The sequence below is a fragment of the Pleurodeles waltl genome, chromosome 8 (genome assembly GCF_031143425.1).
Source record: "Pleurodeles waltl isolate 20211129_DDA chromosome 8, aPleWal1.hap1.20221129, whole genome shotgun sequence".
In the NCBI taxonomy this organism is placed as follows: Eukaryota; Metazoa; Chordata; class Amphibia; order Caudata; family Salamandridae; genus Pleurodeles; species Pleurodeles waltl.
Window position 1 is genome coordinate 1,401,133,064 of NC_090447.1, and position 20,762 is coordinate 1,401,153,825.

Here is a 20,762-nt window from a genome sequence, read left to right on the forward strand (position 1 = left end):
CTGGGATTTCCCTCACTAGCAAAATCTTCACCGGATCCTTGTCCTGTTGTACATTCCCAGTCACTTCTAGAGAATCTCTTTTCTCCCGGTCTCTTTTCTTCACCCATCTGCCTTCCCATTTCTCTAACGCTCCCCAAACCTGAGCACTCTGCAGTAATTCTTTAAGGTGCGCCTTCATTCCGGCTGACCTCATGTGTTCAAAAGCCTTTGCCTCAGAATCTAATCTATAACTTCTCTTCAAATGCTTTGTTTTCTCAATTTCTATGCCATGTTTTTCTGCCAATCTCTGGTGTACCTTGCCCACCTTTCTTGTAATCCTTGGGCATAAGTATCTCAATTCTGCTTCTGTGTAGGACTCTAATCTATTCACCCCCATTGTTCCCTCAACTTATTCACCTGCTTCCATGCTTAGCCTGACACCATTTATTTGCTCCTCACCCTTAGAGGCATTCTGTGGAGTATTCAGCTTGTCTAACCATTCAGTCAGCTGCTGAGCTGTCAGTCCCTGAAACGAAATGTTACTCACTTGAACCAGTGGCACCTGCTGTACCACTGCACTCGGAGTTTGCGGTGTCCATAGTTTCATTCTCCGACCTGCACTTGGTCCAGTCACGGCATCTGGAAGTACCACAAGTGGACTAAGTTATCAACAATGATCTCGATCCATCAAAAGTCTGACCCATGGAAGAGACTACCTGAACCTGTTAATTTGGTCCCCTCCTCATTAAACTCTGAGACATTGCTCCCTGTTCACTCCTAATTGGTTTCTTCTGCACAAATAATGGTACATCTGGACCAACAGTAATCAGCAGCGATATTGCATCTGGGGCAGCTCTGGCACCTGTACTCTATGGGAGAGTAACTCCCATACTCTGATTTATAACCAGAGTCAAGTTCGACTGTGTTCCTGTCATTGCCGTAAACCTCTGTATCTCCTGTGGCTACACTTGGAGCAACAATATCAGAGTCAGCTCAGTCTGAACCAGCATAGGTCTCGGAACCACTTGCTCCGTTGGCACCACTAAGTCCGAAGTTGTCTCTAAAATAGGCACGTCAGGATGAATTCTCTGTATCAGTGGCAGCTGCATCTGCGCTCGGACTACTGGAGTAGTCAGCACATTAGGACTACCTTGCACCGCACCCTGTGTACCGGACTCGCTGTCCCCATTACCTGTGCCGGGGCTGTTGGATCAGCACTAGTACTCAGACCACTCTCATGCACCGCATATGGTGGTGGTCGATCTCTCAATATCTGCGTAACAAGATCCTCAACATCTGATTCCTCCTCGACTACGGAAGACCTTCTAGCTTCCTTTCTCTCTGTCTGACTTTTATTAGTTTTTCTAGTCGCTTTCTTTCCTTCCGGCTCATCCTCCAATGTAATAGCTGGAAACAACTTAACTTCCTGCAAAGTTACTTATCTCCATTTCTTCTGCTCCCAATCCCATCTTGCTTCTTCTAAAGACTTTTCTACGCTCCTCATTCGTTTCTCAAATTTCAACAGGTGTTGCTGTCTAGCTACCAGCTCCCAAACTGCTAACGCCTCAAACTGTGCTAGTCTCGGAAGGGGCTTCGAATCATATAGCACCATCCGCAGTTGCTCAAAATCCTCAAATTGAACGTTGCATTCTCGGGAAACGCTAAGCTCCCATTTTTCTCAGTCAATTTACACCATTGCTTTAGCCAAAGACATGGCGTGACACCTCCATTACAATGTAAGGCGGTGTACCCTCTGGCGGTGAAGGCTCCCCTACATTCGCTCTAATGTACGTATCTCCCTTTAGGGCACTCTTCAATGCCTTGAAAAACTTAATCTTTTCTACTTTTATGTGTTCAAAATCAAATCGGGAAATGACTTTTACTCCCAAGATTCCTTTCACCCGCGTTCTCAACCAATTGCCTCTCACGGACGGCTGCCAATCCATGCGCGACCCTTCTTACTAATAAACCTATCCCAGCGCGGCTCCAATGATGTCACACTCAAACGTATTGCGGCTGATAGTCTTGCGGCTCATCCTCCTAAACTTCAATTCAGACAAAACTAATGCAAAATAGTGCGAGCACTAATCAAACACCAAAAACCAAAACAAATCTGTTGGTTTACTACAGGAAAGGTAACACAATCGCTTCAGAAACCTTACGGATTTTCGGCCCCTTCGCGCATACAGCTATTCCTCTTTCTCGCTCTCCCAGATTCGCAAGCAAAATTCGACCCGCAAATTTTACTCAACTGATCAATGGGTCTGTCCTGGTGCACATAGGACTAGCCAAATCTGTCTAAATTTTTCTCTCGCCCACTTTAACTCACACACTGACTTGTTGACCACGCCTGATCAACCTACTGAACCAGACAGATTACAACATATAACCACAAGTCTCATACACTTTTCAATATACTCCGGAGTCTTAGACCACGCTGGGTCCGTACATCAACAACCATGTGGACAATTTTTGAGCACAAAGCGCCACACACATGTGAAGTTCGACGACTTCCTACTTTCATACTGCGGAGTACGCATACTCCTACTAAACTTCATTTGGAGTACGCAAGCTCCCTAAAATTCTCACATATGTCACAATTCACCAGCGATTTGCATAAGCTGTGCAAGCGCAACCTATCTCTCTCACTCTATCACTAGATCACCAGGAACATACCCAACACCAATAGCAGAATCCAGGATCTGGGACAGTCATTTCTAGGCTTAAGGGAACATCATTTTCTCGACAAATGTCATCTTTGAAAAACAAAATCCAAATCTCAATAATAGTGAACTCTCAAACGGATCAATCTTTTTAAACTATTACCATAACTAGGGACATCTGTCCAGTCTCTTATCACAACTGTTAACACCTGTCACTCCACTCTGGACACCTATGGCAAGCTCTCAGAGACCTAACCATCAGTCTGCTACCATAACTGTTAGCGCGTTGGTCCTTAATAAGTAAACTTACAAGGGGACGCGTATAGGTCGATTAACCTTTTGACTCATTTAAGATGTTCTTACTATAGCTCCAGAACAGCAACAATAATCAATACAGAATAATCAATAATCATTAGTCCAGTAATCAATGGAATCCGTAATTGGCACACACCATAACTTTACAGCCATGAATAACCACACCTTTAGTAAAGTTTAGTAAGTTTATTTCCCTTATATTAACAGTGCTAAAGTCCTGTAGATTAATCTCAAGATCAAATGAAACACATATAAGAACAATACTGGTTTACCAAAACGACGAAAGAAACAGACTCTAATCAAGGCTTGATTCACAACACATTCTAAGGCCACAGTGCAGATCAATAGCTGCAATAGTGATGTATGATACATAGAATTCAGCAAGATAGTTTGTCAAACATTTGTCCCTGCAATTTGTCAGTCATCATGTGAATAGCCTTATCTAACCCAGATTAGCATCTGCATGTTGGACTTCAAGCAAAACAATTTAGAACACGAATTTAGACAACATCTAGCTAAGGAAAACTATTAAGAAAGCGCAGTTGGTACCTAGAAAGCAAAGGCATAAAAAATGCATTTACAGTCACATTGTCATATCTACCTATCCACAGTATGGGTCAGCAAGCAGAATCAGTCTTCGTTCTCAGGTCATCAATCGATCAGCAAAACATCAGTATCTCAGTCAGGGAGTATGAGCCCAATGACAGAATCTCGAATCTCTTCTTCTCCCAAAGTCACTCTAGATTGTCTGTCTAAGTTCCCGATGCCACGTTGTTATATCAGAGTCACTTAAACGATCCCCTAATTTCCTATTGGTCAATTAATTGTACATTTATACATTATCCAGTAATATTTCTATACCACATCTATGAATTGTAATATTTGGCTCTTCACACAAAGTTGATTGGTTCACTTTACGATGTCCTCATCATCCGGCTCATCAGGTAACAATTTGTTGCATCTTCGTCTCCAGTCAGTGTCTTCATTGTTCGCGTCCTGGGTAAGTACATCTCACACACATTACACATTGCTTGTTACAATTTTAAGGACATTAGTTAGTTAGTTGGATCTCATGGGAAGCTTCTGCTAAGCATTTTTAATAAAACAATGAACATTTCACAGTTAGTTTACTATTTCAGCATTTTCTATTGAACGCTAAGAAATACAGCTTCTGCATGAGGCCTGGCAAAAACTAGGCCCAGACACTTGCTAAGTTAAGGCCTACAATTAATGCTAGAGCATACTTCATAACCCTTAATATGACATATTACTACATTAATACTAATACATTTTCAATATTTCATAAGTATTAATCATCAATTAGTGCATTTCGTGAACACTGGTGGCCATTCTCCGAGGTCACAATTTCAACGTGTGCATTATTCTTCTCTACGTTATTCATTTTCTGAATAATTCATTATTCAAAATAAATAAGCGTTCATTAGTAATTTGTAACTAAGACACCTGCTTCAGCAGTATCAAAGGTCACCAAAAGCCAGAACAATGCGGACATGTACCAACCGGGTTGGTGGGTGTTCAGAAAATCAGTGGTGTCTGACAAATGGTGGTTTCCGCTTGTCGTCAAGATGTAATAAGTCCAAGTGGATGCAACAGTGGTAATTTGAGGTGTTTATTTTAATTGAGCGAACATCCACAACGAAGTGCGACCGGCGACGGTGAGATCCTCGGGCAACTGCATGTTGCTTTCAGTTCACACCCGCACCATTCCTCTCTCGACTGTGAAACATACATCAAATAATAACATACAGCTCGATTACCAATCAATTAAGATACCACACATTTCATACTACATGGTCCCGGTAGCCAGGTGTCCTGGAAGAGGCAAGGATGGAACTGGTTGATGTACTTTTGCCTATCTGGATCTATTAACTTTTGCATTGGCCCTGCCACAATCCAGGATAACATGTTTATGGATTCCTACCTTCGGCTGTTTGAGTACAGGCTCCGGCCCATTTTCCATACTGGTGTTTGTGTGATGCTTCCACTACCCCTCCCTCCCGGTACCTGATTAAGGCCCCCCCCAAAAGCTTGCATCTTTAATGCTGTTTGGCCATTGGCACTGGTCATGTAGTGGTTTTACAAATGAAATGCAGGGATTGGGCATTCAATCAGTCAATCAACAGCATTGAAGTTTGTCAAATGTTGTCGCTATTTGAGGGTTGGTTAGCCCGGGTCGATGGCTCCCGAAAGGGTAGTCTGCCCTAGTGCTTGTTCTATTCTGCTTGAACCTTATTGGTGCATTGAGCTCGATCTTAGATCCATATTGATCAAGTCATTGACAAAGGTCTTACTACTGAAAATGAGGGCAATACTATCATTGGTTGCATCCCCACTGGGTGATCTTTCTGCTCTGACTATATTCAAGCGCAAAAGCAATAGGCATTGTCGGTTATGCCTTATCCAGTGGGTAACCTTGCTTTTTAGCGAGTCTCCATTCTCTCACCTGTCTTGTTTTAACTTAGAGACATTAACCATGTACACTCTATATGCCCCAACTTTATCTGCATGTTCACTAGAGTAGCACGTGTTGTTGAAGTGGAAGCCTCTTCTGTGCAGGGTCATATTAGGGAATGTTCTCTCAGTTGGAATTTGCTGCCTTGATGTTAATAAATATTGGGCATCTCTGTTAATTAAGTGGCGTTGGCTTCTCTTAGGGGACACTATGACCCTCTAGTTTGGTATATGTGTGTGTGTGTGTGTATATATATATATATATATATATATATATATATATATATATATATATATATAGTGTGAAATCATTATATATTTTTATGACGTGCTCCATGTTACGCTCGCCCTGTCCACTGTCCACTCACCCTTACCAAAAACTTTGCCAAACATGGATGATCATTTGCTAAGTAGGCGCTTAAATTCCTGGTTATTTCCAGTCTGCAATTTCTATGATTTGCTCCCCTCTTTGCCAATATTTAATTAGGAAGCACCATGAAACCTAATTTGTTAATAAGTGCTTTATTAAGTATGTAGCACAACCTAAAGTGAACTCATTGCATTGTCAACACTCGCAAATGTAATGATCTATCTATTGTGGTCCTGTCTTCTTTGTTTTCTGCTGTAGTCTTAGTTTTCTTTACCTGTGGTAGTAAAACAAGTAGTGTTCAATTGGTGGCTCATAGATGAAGCTGTCTGAACATATTTGTCTAGCTTTTGTACTTTTATTTGTAGAATGTGGCTAAGGTAGCCTTTAATTGTGTGTCTCCTTCAGGAGAAGGAGTTGCATTGACAGAGGTGTAGAAGATTCATCGCTGGAGTTAAAGGACCCGTGCAGATTGTCCAAGGGGAGCACTGTTGATTCAGAAGGCGGAAGGTCTGTGATTTGCTTTACCTTTAACTGTGCCTGCCACTATCAGAAAGTACAAAAGATGGAATGACAGTGTGCATCAAAGATTAAAAAAAAATAGCAGCTTTTGATACATTATAGAATACAGCAGATTTTTTTTTCCCCTCTGACATCTTTCATATGTTTTATAAACAAAACACAGTTTGGGATCTCCCTCATTTAATTTCCTTTGCAAATGTACTTTTCATGCGAAGAATTGTTACACCTGTTTATAGTGACATCACCACTGTGATAAATAACAAACATTTTCTTGGTTAGAGGACTTATATCCAGATAAGAATTATATAAATTCATCCATATATCTAAATGCATTCAGTGATGAAGGCATCTATATTTTTGCTTTGAAATTTCCAATATTTTCCAATTTGTTTCTTCTCTAATAAATTGAATTATATTCAGAATAAAATACATCAAGAATTAAAAAAAAAAAAGTCTAATAACTTATGAATATTGCAGAGGATTAGGATTCATTGTGAGAAGCAGCAAAGCTGAACACATAGGCAAACAAGCACTCTTCAACACTTTTTTTATCAGTTGAAGATAGAGTGGAATGCTGTCACAAAGGGGCTTTGTTGGACTACATGAGAGATGACAACATGTTTGCTCAATTTCAACTAAACCTACTACTCTGTGGCATGTAGTCTCTGGTTTCCAAGTTTTCCTGCTGGCTTAACAAATAGAGGATAGCAGATATGTTTCATTGCTTATTCCATCATCGTCCTGCTTCAGCATTTCCCTCTCTTGTCTAGAGCAAGCTTCCTCTCTATGAATTGAGTTTGATCACTTTTGCTCTTTCTCACCAGCTTGGCTAGTTCTGTGACCTTATGGATGTTGTATTGAATCATGAAGGAGGCATATATACCAAAGAAAACTACTATATGGGTCTTTAATTGATGACAAATCAACTATCATGTTTTGTTTTCTTATTTAACAAGCAGTGCTTTCAGTTTTGACTTTTGTAAAAAAGGGAAAGAAATAAAGTAAAGCTATTTGGGATTTGTGTTGGTAGTGGCTATTAATATGACTCAGAAGCATTGGCTATTTAAATCGTGGTTCAGAATTCAGGAATATTTAAAATATTTTTCTATAAAATAGGAATGCTGTTTTCAAACAGAAGCTTGAACAAAACATAATAATTATGAGAGAGTAAAAAAGGATTTAAAAAATGCCATTTGGTAAAAGGGGTTCCCACCTGTATCTTGGTGTTAAACAAAATTTACCATGAATGCCAACTTCAGTTTAAGTATTTATGTAGAGATCCATTATTAAACAGAAATATCTGAAATGGACATTTTTCTTTTAACGCTGTAAGAAATAGTTATACATGCATTCTTCATTTCAGTTAAGCACCTATGTAGGGATCTTGTCAGAAAGGAGTATGTAGATATTGTGGTATCGTTCATCCTATCAATTTATTATTGACACAAAATATGGGCCTGGTTTAGAGTTTGTAGGGTGTGTTACTGCGTCACAGATATTCTGTCCGTCACATTACGGTCTCCATAGTCTATTACAGGATCGTAATATGGCGGACGGGATATCGGTCACCTTTGTGGTGGAGTAACCCCCCTGCCAAACTCTAAATCAGTCCCTAATTCTAAACGACTAGTTTTGATACTCGAGGTCAGCCTAGGGCACTGCTAAATAGAATCAAGGATGTGTTTAAAACAAGCACAGTTCATCAGTTTGGGCATTCCATGACATAGCACTGTACAGTGAAACCTGTATTGTTTAAATGTGTATGCTTTCAAAAAGGAATTTTTGTATTTTCATTTTAAATATCTTTTATTTTTCAGCAATGTTCATTGCATTGATGTATTCCAGGATACCTGTTCTAAAACTTTCCTGACCAAGTGTGTGTTCAGTGGATTGTATTATAGTTCGTTTTGTTTGAGTGTGAGATCTCATTTCAACAATGATACCTCAGACTGGCAGTCAATTCATTTCTCCCCACTAGAAGACAGTAAGTACCTCTTGTTCATACTTCACCGATACACTGTAAAAGCCTTGATGTAGAAAGAGGATTTTCTTGAAAATGAAGACGTGGTTGACATTTTCAAACAGTATTTGTTTTAATGTTATGTTGATATTTAAAGATTAAATTGTATGACAAGTGATTGATTATGTGACTTTAGTGTATCTTTCATCCTCCCTAGCCTTCTTCCAATTTTGTCTGTACTGTGACCTCCGTTGAACACTTACCGGTGGGTGGGTGGTTGTGTGTGTGTTAAAAATTATAGGGGAAAGGTCTCTAAATAGTTTACTTGCTAATATAATGAAATTCCCATTAATATTCCCTTAGCATATTTTTATTGAGCTTTGTGCAGATGCTTACAAATACAGTGTACATATAATATTCTTTGCCATCCCCCATCATTTCTCTGTGTACCATTCTAGGTAAAATCATGCAGAAGGGAATGGGAGAGAGTGTAGTTCTGTTAAGTCCTAATGTGGGAGAAACCTCTAAATCGCATAATCCATGCATAGGTGGTTCTGCAGACAAGCATTATTGCAGATGCAGAATATATAATTGTGTTAACAACAACAATTTATAACAAACTTGGTGAACATATCAAACTGCTGGAGTCGGAGTAGGGTGTTGGTATGAATAATTCTCAGGCCAGATTGTGCTTTCCTCTGTACAGGTTATGTATCGGCGGGAGAAGGGAAAGAAGATAGATCAAATAGGAGAGAGGAGGTGTGGGGGAATGTATGGGCATCGGTGGATGTAGTATCAATTGGATTCATCCATTACACTGTCTTGGGCTGATACAAGCGAAACTGTCTATTCAACACATGGGCAATCCCGTAAAATGGTATCCAATGCTTGTGCATGCACCAGTGACTGGAGCCCACAACTCTCCTCCTTGTGGAGGTTCGCTCCCTTACATTCTTCTCACTTAATGACATCTGAGCATCATTGTAGAATGTTTGGGCCTATAGGGCCCTTCCAAACCATCGCAGCAGTAGTAGCACTAAAGCTATAAATCTGGTCATAATTAATCCCCCCGCCATTGTTTGGGGCACAGGCCTACCAGGCAACAAGTTGGGATTTTTAGGATATGTCGTCCCTTGGTCCAATGGACATACTATGTGATGGGATCCCAGTAAGGATGGAGAGACAAGCACACCCATACCTTATGGAAAGAGACTGCTCCCTCTTCATTGCATCTGGGGCACTTCACATAGGCCCCAGGAACATTGTATTAATTTTCTTTTCATACGGGCCTGCAGGTCCTGTAGCTGCATTTTGGCTTGTTGTGTCAATGCATTAAAAAACAATGTTATCCCTTTAACCCTTCCCGAGGTCGTATACACAAGTTGTAGTTCGGCATATGATGGTGGCTCATCAGCACCAAGTCTGCAGTTGGCCCGCAACATGGCCCTGACCAAGGCGGCATAGTAGGAAGTGGTGATGGGAGATATGAAACGTGTCAACAGGGTCTTGTAATTCTTTAAGCACGTCGTTCTCTTAAAAGTCTACCAGCGTGAGGATACCTGCCTCCCTCCACTCTTGCAACCCCCGCCAGTTGCCATGGGAGTCAATGGCCCCCAGATCCCTCTGAGGCAAATCGTGGGTGTGCAGGAGCTTACAATAAGTTTGACATATGACCCACTCCCAAATGTATCGGAAAGTCCTTAGTAGAATGTTTTCTGTCTCGTCCTGCTGTCTCCCCAATTGGTGCAGGAGTAGTTGGAGCAAAACTCCAAGGCTTGGAGTCTCCGCTGATTTGGCTCCCAGAATACCCCCAAGTACTTCCTGCCAGCGTGCTGCCCAACAAGTTGTGCAGCGAGATAATAAAGCTCAAAGTCAGGGACAACCAACTGACCCTCTGCTGCTGGGAGGCAGAGTTTGCCAAGGAAACCATACGCCTCGCATTAGGTTAGAGCAGGGCCAATAATATTCTCTCAGTTTACCGAAAGACAATTTACCGATATGCATCAATCGACCAGACTCCTCCCATCAGCTTCTCTCTCCTTTGCAGACACCCCATGGATCCGTCCAGCCAACAGCGGAGAACACCTGGCTGCCACACAGCGCCTTCTCACACCTGGCTGCCAAGGCTTGGAACAACCTCCTCTTGCACCTCAGGACCGCTGACATCACTCCAGCGATTCAGAAGAGTACTAAAGACCTGGATGTTCGAATGATCATACCTCCACGCAGCAGTATAGCACTCCAGTGCTTTGAGACCCTCGTGGGTGATTTGCTGTGCTCGAAAAATGTTTGATTGACTGGGCATTCAGACTGGTAGCATAGCAAAAAAATCTAATAATCATGGGAGAACCACCATTTTAACCAGGGCTGCTCGGCCTGCCACTGACCACGGTAACGTGTGCCAAAAGGCAATATATTGTCTGATAGTGGTGAGAGATGCCCGTATACAGCCCTCAATCAATTGAGTTTCTAAACAATAAGTAGTGAAAGGTGTGCGGCTCCCATTGCATCTCTGCATTGAGCTTTGGTGGTTTATTTTCTGGTCGTGGTGTTCGCACTGGGTAGGCAATGGATTTGTTCCAGCTAATTTACAGCCTCAACACCATGGCAGATTCTTCAAACGCTGCAAATGCCCATTGTTTATCAGAGCGTTCCCCATAGAGGTACAGAAACTTATCATCTGCGTAGAGTGAAATGTATAGGGGTGTGACTGCTAAGTATTCCCTGGAAGAATCTGGCACGTCGGAATGTGGCCTCCAGTAGTTCCACTGCGATGGCTAAAAGCATCATGGAGGGGGTGTTTATGTCTGGCGAGAATCCCTCTCTGTTGCAGGGATCCAAGATATATTGTCCAATTTTGACTCGTGCAGTAGGGGAGATGTATAAGAGTTACCCTGCCCAGCCCCATATTAAACATGGCAGTATACGAGTTGTCCCAGTGGAGGGAATCAAAGACTTTTTCTGTCAGCCACCAGTACGGATGCCCCGGGGTAGTCACTTAACTGGCAGTGTAGTACGTGGATAAGCCTATAGACATTATGGACCGTACTGCACATGGGATGAATCCTGACTGATCTAGGTGTATTAAATTCAGGAGTCAGGTAACCAAAAGCTTACTCCCAATTTTATAGTCATAATTGAGAGTCAATAACACCCTGTATGAAGAGGCCTGGTCTGCGTCCCTGCCCCGTTTAAGCAGTGGTTTGTCTAGGGCTTTAATGGCATTCCATTAGAGATTTTTCTCTGCCCCTAACTCTGAAGCCTTTGTATTAGTGATCATCAAAATTTTATGACATAGCACTGTGGTTCACAACCTGTGGTCCGGGGACATCTGGGGGTCCTCAAAGCCTCATAAAGGGGTCCGCGCCTGCTTAGAAAATTTGATAATATTAATATATTAGGTCCCCAGCTTTCAGTAATGTCTCTGGGGGGTTCCCTAGATTCCAATAATGATTTAGTGGGGGTCTCCGGGTTCCAGTAATGATAAAGTGGGGTTCCAAAGAAGTCAAAAGGTTGGGAACCACTGACACAGAGGTTTTTTTATCCTGTTGCTGCATTTTCTTAATTAGGTAAAAATCCTTCCAGCTGTTTTAGAGATGTAAGGCAAAATGTGAGGTTCTAGTGCGGAAGTCAGCTAGCTTAAGTTTCTCAAAGAGCTTGCAAACTCCTGATTATGCATGTGATATATAATAAAATGAATTTACTAACTGAAATTAAAAATAGAACATTTAAAAACATTTAACAGATTTTGTGGGCGTCGGAGTGGGTGAAGCTCACACCTGCGTGGAACATCACTAAAGGAAAAGTGCAGAATTAAACTAGTAGTCTGAGGCAATTATCAGCTCCGGGTTACCTTTGTAGGTAGCAGATGTGCTCTACAAATGGAAACATAAATAAATAATAAAAGTACTTTGCAACTCTGCACCAGTTTTGGTGAGCAGAGTAACTAGACAGGGGTGCCCCCTCTTGCCATTACTTTTCGCTCTCACGATGGAACCCCTACCCATACACGTATGGAACGAGGGCCGCAGATGGGGAACACCCCCTGGATCACATGACTCATGCGGTGTCCCTTTACGTTGATGACTACCTCATCTACTTAAAAGACAACACATCAGACCATTCCCTGTTACCAGAACACACTAGATACGTCTGCAAGGGCTTCTGGACACCGAGTGAACTGGGGAAAATTGACCATACACCCACTTCATCCTAACCAACCACCCTGATCCATACACCTAGCCAAAAAACCCCTTCGCTGGCAGGGAGCGGCTACTCATTACTTGCGGATTCACCTCTACCATACCCCTTCACATATAATTGACAGGAACCTTCAGGTGGCACTGATGGGCATCAACATACAAATGCAGTTTTGGCAGTTGCTGCCGCTTGCCCTGATTAACAGAACAGCACTAGCAAAAATGATTATACTACCCTGCTTTCTCTATTTCACAAATCTTCCCTTAATTCCACTCTGCCTGTTCTTTAAGGAGTCTTATTTGGGGAAACAACCAGCACCGCATAGCTCTTTGAACGTTTCAGCTTCCGATAGACCAAGGAGAGCTGGCTGCCCCATCTTTTGAGGCGTATTTTTCTGGCAGCACAGTTACAATGGCTTTCACGTTAGACAGCTAGGAGGTATACAGGTAAGACTTTCAATGAAGATGGCATTCTCCCCCTCCCGGCAATCCACCGCCTCTTGCTCCTAAGAACTACACCCCCTTCCTTGCAACCTCTTCAGGTGGCAGTAGCTCAGACGTGTATGGCAAGAATACATTGAATGTCACAGGGGTCGCCAGCTTATGCTCCTGCACTGCCCCTGTTTGGCCTTCCCAAATTTCCTGGGTTCTTTACACGCTGTGATCTAGCCCCTTGGACAGAGCGCTGTAGCCACATGACCGGAGACCTCTTTCTGAATAGTCAACTCCTACCATTTGACCAACTAGTGACAGATTAAGATATTTCCTCCTACACTGTCAGCTCACAAATACATGCCACACCCTAAGGAGTACCACGGGGCAGAGATCGTGACAGACCCTGTACTACAAACTATACTCATAATGGACACCGGTTGTTACCTCATCACCTGGTTATAAAAAGTCATTTGTGACTAACAGTGCCTCCCTTGAACATGCTTCAACACAAATGGGAGTTTAGGCGTGTATTGCATGACAAGGAGCGGATGATAGCTTTGGAGTTCCCTCAACAGGTATTCCATTATTCACGTGTTACATACCGCCAACTTTTCATGCTACACTGAGCCTACCTCAACCCAGCCCAAATCAATCGTTACTTCCCCCAGGCAGGTGCATGTTGTCCGTGCAACCGGGTTCTGGATGCAGACCTGGCACATATGTTTTGGTCCTACCCTGCCCTCCATCATTTCTGGGAAAAGGTGCATGCCACTCTACAGAAGGTTCCAGTTCTCGCAGACATTCACAACTGGGAAGTGTGCTCACTTGGCACTTTCAAGCAACGGAAGCAGTATAAAGTATGCACTTGTTTCACCTCTCTAACACTCCTCCTCACCAAGCGCATGCTCACCCTGCACTGGTGATTCCCAACAACTCCCCACTAGCTGCTTTGTATGGGGCAGTCCACCCATTAGTGGGGGAGGGCTGAAGAACGCACCCTTTGATACAAAGAGGTGTGTAACCGCTGCAAGTGATCCATTTCCTCTCACTGTGCTACCCTTCTTTCGCAGTTTCTGCAGCACACTGGGAATGATGATTTCCCCTCCATAACAGATCTACAACTCCGCTGTTCACCGCTGCCCTAACAATGATCTTTTGTCTTAACCTGTCCCCAAGGTCTTCCACTCTACCTTCCTCACCAGTGACCCTCAGCCACATGGCCACTGCCCATACGTCTCACTTTTTGACAGATGTGCCCGGCCACACCCCTCCCCCATCTCATTTCTCCCACCCCCTTCCATCACAGTTCACAAACCAGACCCTAATTTGTATGGTCTTGGCAAGTCTCTTCATCTACTAATGTACACATTGACTGCAGCTTTACTTACGACATATCTACCCAATTGACATACTTGCTACTCTTTTACTTGTAGCCATCACTCAAAGATCTGCATGATTATGGTTACTGAGGCAGCTAAGCACTGTCAACTTTATTTGTTGCTATTCTTATATAACCTAATAGAAACGATTTTCCCAAAAAAGTACTTTGCACAATGGTTAATGTGAAAGTGCACATAAGGGACATACAGCACAGAAACCTAAGTAAGCGTGCCTATAGGCTTGGTCCGCCAAATATCTCCCTGGTAAACACCCACCTAGCAGCCATCCCTGAGTGCCAGAGCAGATGAGCTGAGAAGCTGGTGTTTCACAGCCCACAAGTGGAATATCTATTCAGAGACAGTGTGGGGTGTCTTTGATCAATAGAGAATGTCCTGGCTCGATGTATTCGCCACTGCTGAGAATGTGCAGTGTCAAAGGTTCTTGAGTTGGAGTTTCCTCTAAGGTGCTCGTTAGATGACACATTCCAGCTCGAATGGAAGGCTTTACTTTGCTACCTCTCCTGACTAGGGTTCTGTGAAAGATCAAATGAGATGAGGCCCAAGTCATTCTCTTCACCCTGGACTCAGAGTGTTTTAACTGATACTCCTGGGCCTGAGCATTTGTCCTCTAATCAGGTTCCACTTTGGGAGGCTCTCCTGTCTCAACAATAGAGCAGGATCCTGCAACTGAGTCTCTACAACTTACACCTTCATGTGTACAGATTAAGTGACATCAGATAAAAGCTAGTAAGGTTCCTTCCAAGAAGTCTACCCTCACTGGGACAAGTTTGTTGCTTGGAGTGGTGCTCGAAACATATACCCCTTAAAGCTAAACCTTCTGATGTCCTTTTGTTTTTTCATTTGTTAGTCCAGCAAGGCATTGCGGGTGCCCAAAAAAGGTAATTCAGCCTTCTTGTGTTTACCTGACCTACAGTCGTTGTTTAAATCACCAGTCATGGTGAGTTTTTTTTAATGGTTTGGTGCACCAAGTTCCCCCAAGCAATTTGTGATTGCTCAGTAGGCCCTCAATCTATGTACCTACCCTTTGAGCCGATGTGTAGCAGCTGCTTGAATCTTTTCACTCTGAAAACCGTCTTCCTTATTGCCATCACGTCAACATGCTATGTGAGTGACCTTCAGGTACAGTTGGTACACCCATCCTACAGCACAATTTTCATGGACAAATTGGTGTTGGGAACATAGCAACATTCCTTCCGAATGTCGTGACACCCTTTCACATTGGCCATTCAGTCACTCTGGCAGCATACTTTGATCCACCTCCTCCCTCAACGGAGGAAGAGAGACTCCATCACCTTCACCTGAAGAGAGCCCTTATCTTTTACATTGACTACAAAAAGAAATATCAGGTAGTATTTCAGCTCTTAGTGGGCTTTTCAGATGCAAAAAAGGCAAGGCAGTTCAAAAGAGGATCTTGTCAAGATGGAGAGGCCACTGCATCACAGTCTGAAATGGACTGGACAAGAAACTTGCAAGCCATACCGCCTGGGCCAAGGAGGATACTGCTTTGCTGTTGTTGGTGCCAGTTGTAGGTATATTTCAGGCTGTGATGTGGGTGCTGGTGTATATGTTCAAGAAATGCTATTGCTTTAACAACCAGGTCAGGTGGGAATGTGATATTGCCAGTTTGGTTCTGCAGGACTTTTTTGGTCTGAGTCTACTCTCCAACTCTGGGAGGTACCGCTAATGTGAGGAATCCCTGGTTAGAAGTATACATCAAAGGAGAAAGTTACTTACCTATGATAACACACTTTTTAGTGGATAATCTATCCAACTGCAGATCTCCCTTTTGCTGCTCCTCCTCGTTTTCTGGAGTGGCTTCTTTGATCCTCAAAAAGGTCCCAAGTTAAAGATTGACTCACTGACAACCACAGTGTGTCTACTCTCTGCATCTGAGGGCCAGAAGGAAAAAGATACAAGAAACTGACAGAGCGTAGATGTGGCGTTTATGTATGCATCACTTCTCCATCACTGCTGGGGTAGGTCAAATTTTTCTCCCAGCAGTATGGCTCTACCTGCATGGGGTACAGGTGCATTGCTGAATAATTATCTGGCTCTAGTCTTGTACCTGAAAATATTATGAAAGTAAGGAATCTACGATTAAATAGAGTATCCACCAGAAAGAGTGTTACAAAAGATAAGTAACTTGCTCATCAATAGGACATTCAGACTAAAAGGCCATATGTTGAACAGAATCCATCAGTTTTGCTGTTCTGGACTTTCCCAGTCAGTCACAAGATGAAGCAGTTTCTCTTCCCAGTCCCCCATTCGTATATTAGATTGGTCACCTTTCTTCTCTCCATCTACTCCAAATCTAATGCCCTTTCTTGGACACCACATCCCTTACAGCCCTACTTGTCTGCAGCCATGCCCCAGTCCTTGTCCAAATTCGATGCTTCTAACCCATGATAGCCAGGAGGGATAGTCCGTATTCCTCCTTCCCCTCCAGTGACCAGGAATGTTATTCCCTGCAGCCATCAGGTCTAAATTACTTAGCAGTTTCATGTATTTCTCAGGAATTTCATCACTTCAAATATCCAATAAAAGAAAGTTTGCATCTATTTCCATGGAAATGTTCAAAATCTCCTCCAGACCGCCTCCAATCCGCACATGGAGGGTTGAAGGGTTGTGAGCAGGAGAACAAACACAGGGAATGGGTTCACGCCTGACTCCATACCCTGAGACAGAAATCGGAATCAACCATACCAAGTGAATCAACCATCCAAATCAACCCTATTTGGAGCCTTCCTGTCCGCATCGACCAGTTCACCCAGATAGGTGACTCATTTCTCCCTAGGTTTTTCCAGAGTGTCTGGCAAATGTTTGAGTACCTTTTGTAGATGTAGGATGTATTTTGTGGAGTGGAGCTAACAAAATACTCTTCTCTAACTGGGAACGGTCTTGAAGTAGAACATCTCCTGGGACCTGGACGGAGAAAGCATGCTCACGCAGCAAATGTAATAACATTTCATTGTCTAATAATCTACATTCATTTTTAAAGTGTTAGAAAGGTACCATCTCAGTTTGCTCCCTGATGTAACCCAGCGTGCTAATACCTATGTGATTCATTTTGTGAAATCCCTGCAATTGCGTAAGTTCCCTAAAGAGGCCACTTTCCCATAAAGAGGTTGCATTTTGTCAAAGTATTATTCCAGCCCAAACACAGGGCACAGTCTTCCACTCTGTAACCACCCAAGAAGTATCTAGAGGTAAGTAATTTTGAATGCCCCTTCTTACTATACATGGCCGACAACTAACTCGCAAATATAGGGCACAACTATGCTGCCATCGTGCACCCCTTCAGTTAATGTTTTACAGAGATCTGTAGATCACCCCCATTCCAGAGCAACAGACACAATTACCCTTCTGTGCACTTAGAGAAGTCCTCTGGGCACCAATAGGCTCCGTTTTGGAGGTGATAAAGGAACCTTGAACATGTAATGATCTTCCATAGTGTTGTTGGCTTAGGAGAGAGAACGGTTGTTTTACCCAGTGGCATGCATCCTCTTGAAACCTGTCCAACACCTTGTAGAGGTGAGCAGAAACAATATTGTTTACTGTTGGTGCTAACAAAACTAAGGTATTTAAAGCCCTTCTGCTTAATAGTCACTGAGCAACCAAACTCACACTTGTGGATCTAATGTTCAACGAATACAGATTAATTGCAAATCCAGAATATTAAAAAAAAAAATCCTAATGATCTGTATGAATCTATGAGTAGTAGCTTAAGACTCCGCAACATAAAGGATATTCGTTCACTACATTTTACACCCCAAAAAGAGCATCCCTTACAACCCGCAAGCATATGGCTCAATGCCACATCAGAAATCACAAGAGAAAAAGAGCACCCCTGTCTGTCCCTCTCGCTAGGTGTCAGACAGGCATTCCATTCACCTTAAGTTTGACGTTTGGATCGCCATATTATAGTTTGAGTCACAACAGGTAAGTTGACCAAAAGCCCATGTTTGACAAGAGAAACATCTTTGACAGTTTAATGGAATCAAAGGCCCTAACTCGGGCTTCTTCAACCAGTAGCTCATGAGCTACTGGTGGCTCTCCAGATTCCTGTAAGTAGCTCTCCTATGTGCAGTCCAGTCTACTAAATTAAACACTTTTGCTTCTCTGAATTAACATTTTTATATTGAAAAGTGTGTTTTCAAGACGAAAATGTGTGTATCTTTGGAATTCCTAAGCTGATGTTTGGGGAAGAAAATGGATGAATTAGAAAAATATATTATATTTCAGTGATAAATTATTAGGTGTTGGGGAGACTTATTACTAATATTATTACCTTCGTGCCAGGGATGTTGTTGCTTTGAGTGTTAGCTACTACCCATTGACAAATCATTTTTATGTAACTGCTTGCAACCATGGCTGAAGTACTGAGGTGATAACTGATGCTAGTTTTGCATAGGGTGACCACTAATGTAATCCTGTCTGATGTGGTGACTATTACACCACTGCAATACTAATAATATCAGTAGCTCGTGATGATTTTCAATTAACATAAGTAGTTTTTACTTTTCAAAATGTTGGAGACCCCTGCCCAACTGCATCCAGGAACAGGATCACCTCTGGCTCCGCAGCGCTCTGTCATGCAGTCAGACAGCAACCTAAGATTCTGTCCGTCTTGTAGGGCTTTGTATGAACCCCGACTGCTCAGGATGCAAAAAGGCTTCTATAACCCTACACAACTGGGTGGCAAACCACTGGTTTAGCAAGATTGCCACAGCCCTAGTGCAAGCAAGTGTAATGACCTTTTTTGGTCCTGACCCCAATCCCTCAAGGTTGCCACTCATTAATGTTCTTGGACATAAATTGCACCACGCCTCACTGCCATGCATATACCCTGTTGTATTATTTTTGCCTGCACTGTAGTTGTCTAGGTCCAAACCATAAATACATCTTTAGCAGAGACAAAAAAATGAAAGACAAGACTTCAGATTTAGTATTTGTTTTTTTAGCCACATAAAACAGTATCCACATCAGAATTATAGGTAGGTAGATAATATTTGTGTTACAACGAAGTATTAACTTTAAAATATTAAAAATTAAATTCGGTAAAGGTGAAGAGTTAAAGGTAAATCTTACAAGTAAAATGGAGAGTACCTCTGGAAATATAAACTGGAAAATAATTATTTGTCTGATGTGTTTAATACCAAAGCAAAAACATGTATTTGTAGACAGATTTTTAGATAGGTAAATTACTAATTGGCAATGAATATGATTCTCATGAGTGGGTAGTAGCTGAGAAGAACTGACAGGGTTTTTCATCCATACAAGGACTTTAAAATTAGTGCCATTGTTTTGAGCAAACTTACCTGTCACACAAAGTGCTATAAAGCCACGAGCCTATAGTGCAGATCATTAAAGAATAGACCAGTCATTTCTATAGCTACTATCTAGGCATTATTTTACCACTGGTGATCATGCAGCTATTTAATCAATTATTTCATTATCTATTAACATTGTTTGAGCAGGACGTTCTCTTGGAATGACTTATTTAGCAACTCTTATTAAGTTTTGTATGCATAATAAGGGTTCACAAGATATATTTATGTAGCAGTTGGTGTAATCTATTGAGCATCGCTTTACATGGTTACAGACCGGGACCATGTCTGGTTTCACCTAAATACCCAAACTAGTTTATGGAGTACTCGATTCAGGCCCCCCCCAAACTTTACTGTGCTTCTCAGGCCCCCACTCGACTCGTACATGAATTGTTATGCTATGACGCAGTATTCCAGAGGGGACCCTGTCCGACCTTCAGTTTTATGCAGCGTCTCTCTTGGCAGCAATGAACCCCAGCGTTACCAGCAAACTGGTGTGCCTTCTGCCACCCCATTCACCCATCAGTCCTAGTAACACTACTTTAGTTTCTGGCATAATTGACCTTCTCACCACCTGTGTTATTATGGTGCTAATGTCGTGGTGGTGTTTTTGTATTATGCGAAATTCCCATAGTGTGTGAAAGATTGTACCCCTGGCTGTTTTACACCTCAAACAATGTGGGTCGAGGCCCTGCTTCGTTTTGCTCAAACGTGTGGGACTATAATATACTCTGGTGAGGTATTTCAGGTGAGTAAGCCTGAGTCGCATGGATATTGGCAGCATTCTAGGAGCCGTTTTCGCCTCTGACCAATCCGCATCCTCTAGTGTGCCTACATCAGGCTCCCACTGCCCTTTTACTGCTGTCACAGAGTCTAGGGTATTATTTACCAGTGCGTGACAGATATTTGAAATTCCATTCCTCTGTAACCTGTTCCGCGTTACATGCACCTCTAGGGGATTGTGCTGCTGGAGGGTCGGGGATTCCTCCAATGCATGGCGGAGTTGCAGGTGTAAAATTCTGTTTTGTGCATCTCATAGGTGTCAATTAGATGCTGCAACGTTGACATTGAGCTGCCCACCCAAACATCCCCAAATTTGGAGATACCTGTGTTATCCCAGGAC

At 42.5% G+C, this 20,762-nt stretch overlaps 1 protein-coding gene across 4 annotated transcripts in view; it reads left to right on the forward strand.

The window, feature by feature from the left end:
- The window catches only part of IL10RB (interleukin 10 receptor subunit beta), a 177,767-nt gene that overhangs the window by 89,285 nt on the left and 67,720 nt on the right, over positions 1-20,762 (forward strand). For all 4 annotated transcript variants that reach the window (XR_011194613.1, XR_011194612.1, XM_069202455.1 and 1 more), the window contains exons 3-4: positions 6,205-6,306; positions 8,136-8,302. Coding sequence is in view for 2 of the 4 variants with exons in the window: in XM_069202455.1 (XP_069058556.1) it covers positions 6,205-6,306; positions 8,136-8,302 (269 nt within the window). In the remaining 2 variants the exon portion in view is untranslated. The remainder of the gene's footprint in view (positions 1-6,204; positions 6,307-8,135; positions 8,303-20,762) is intronic.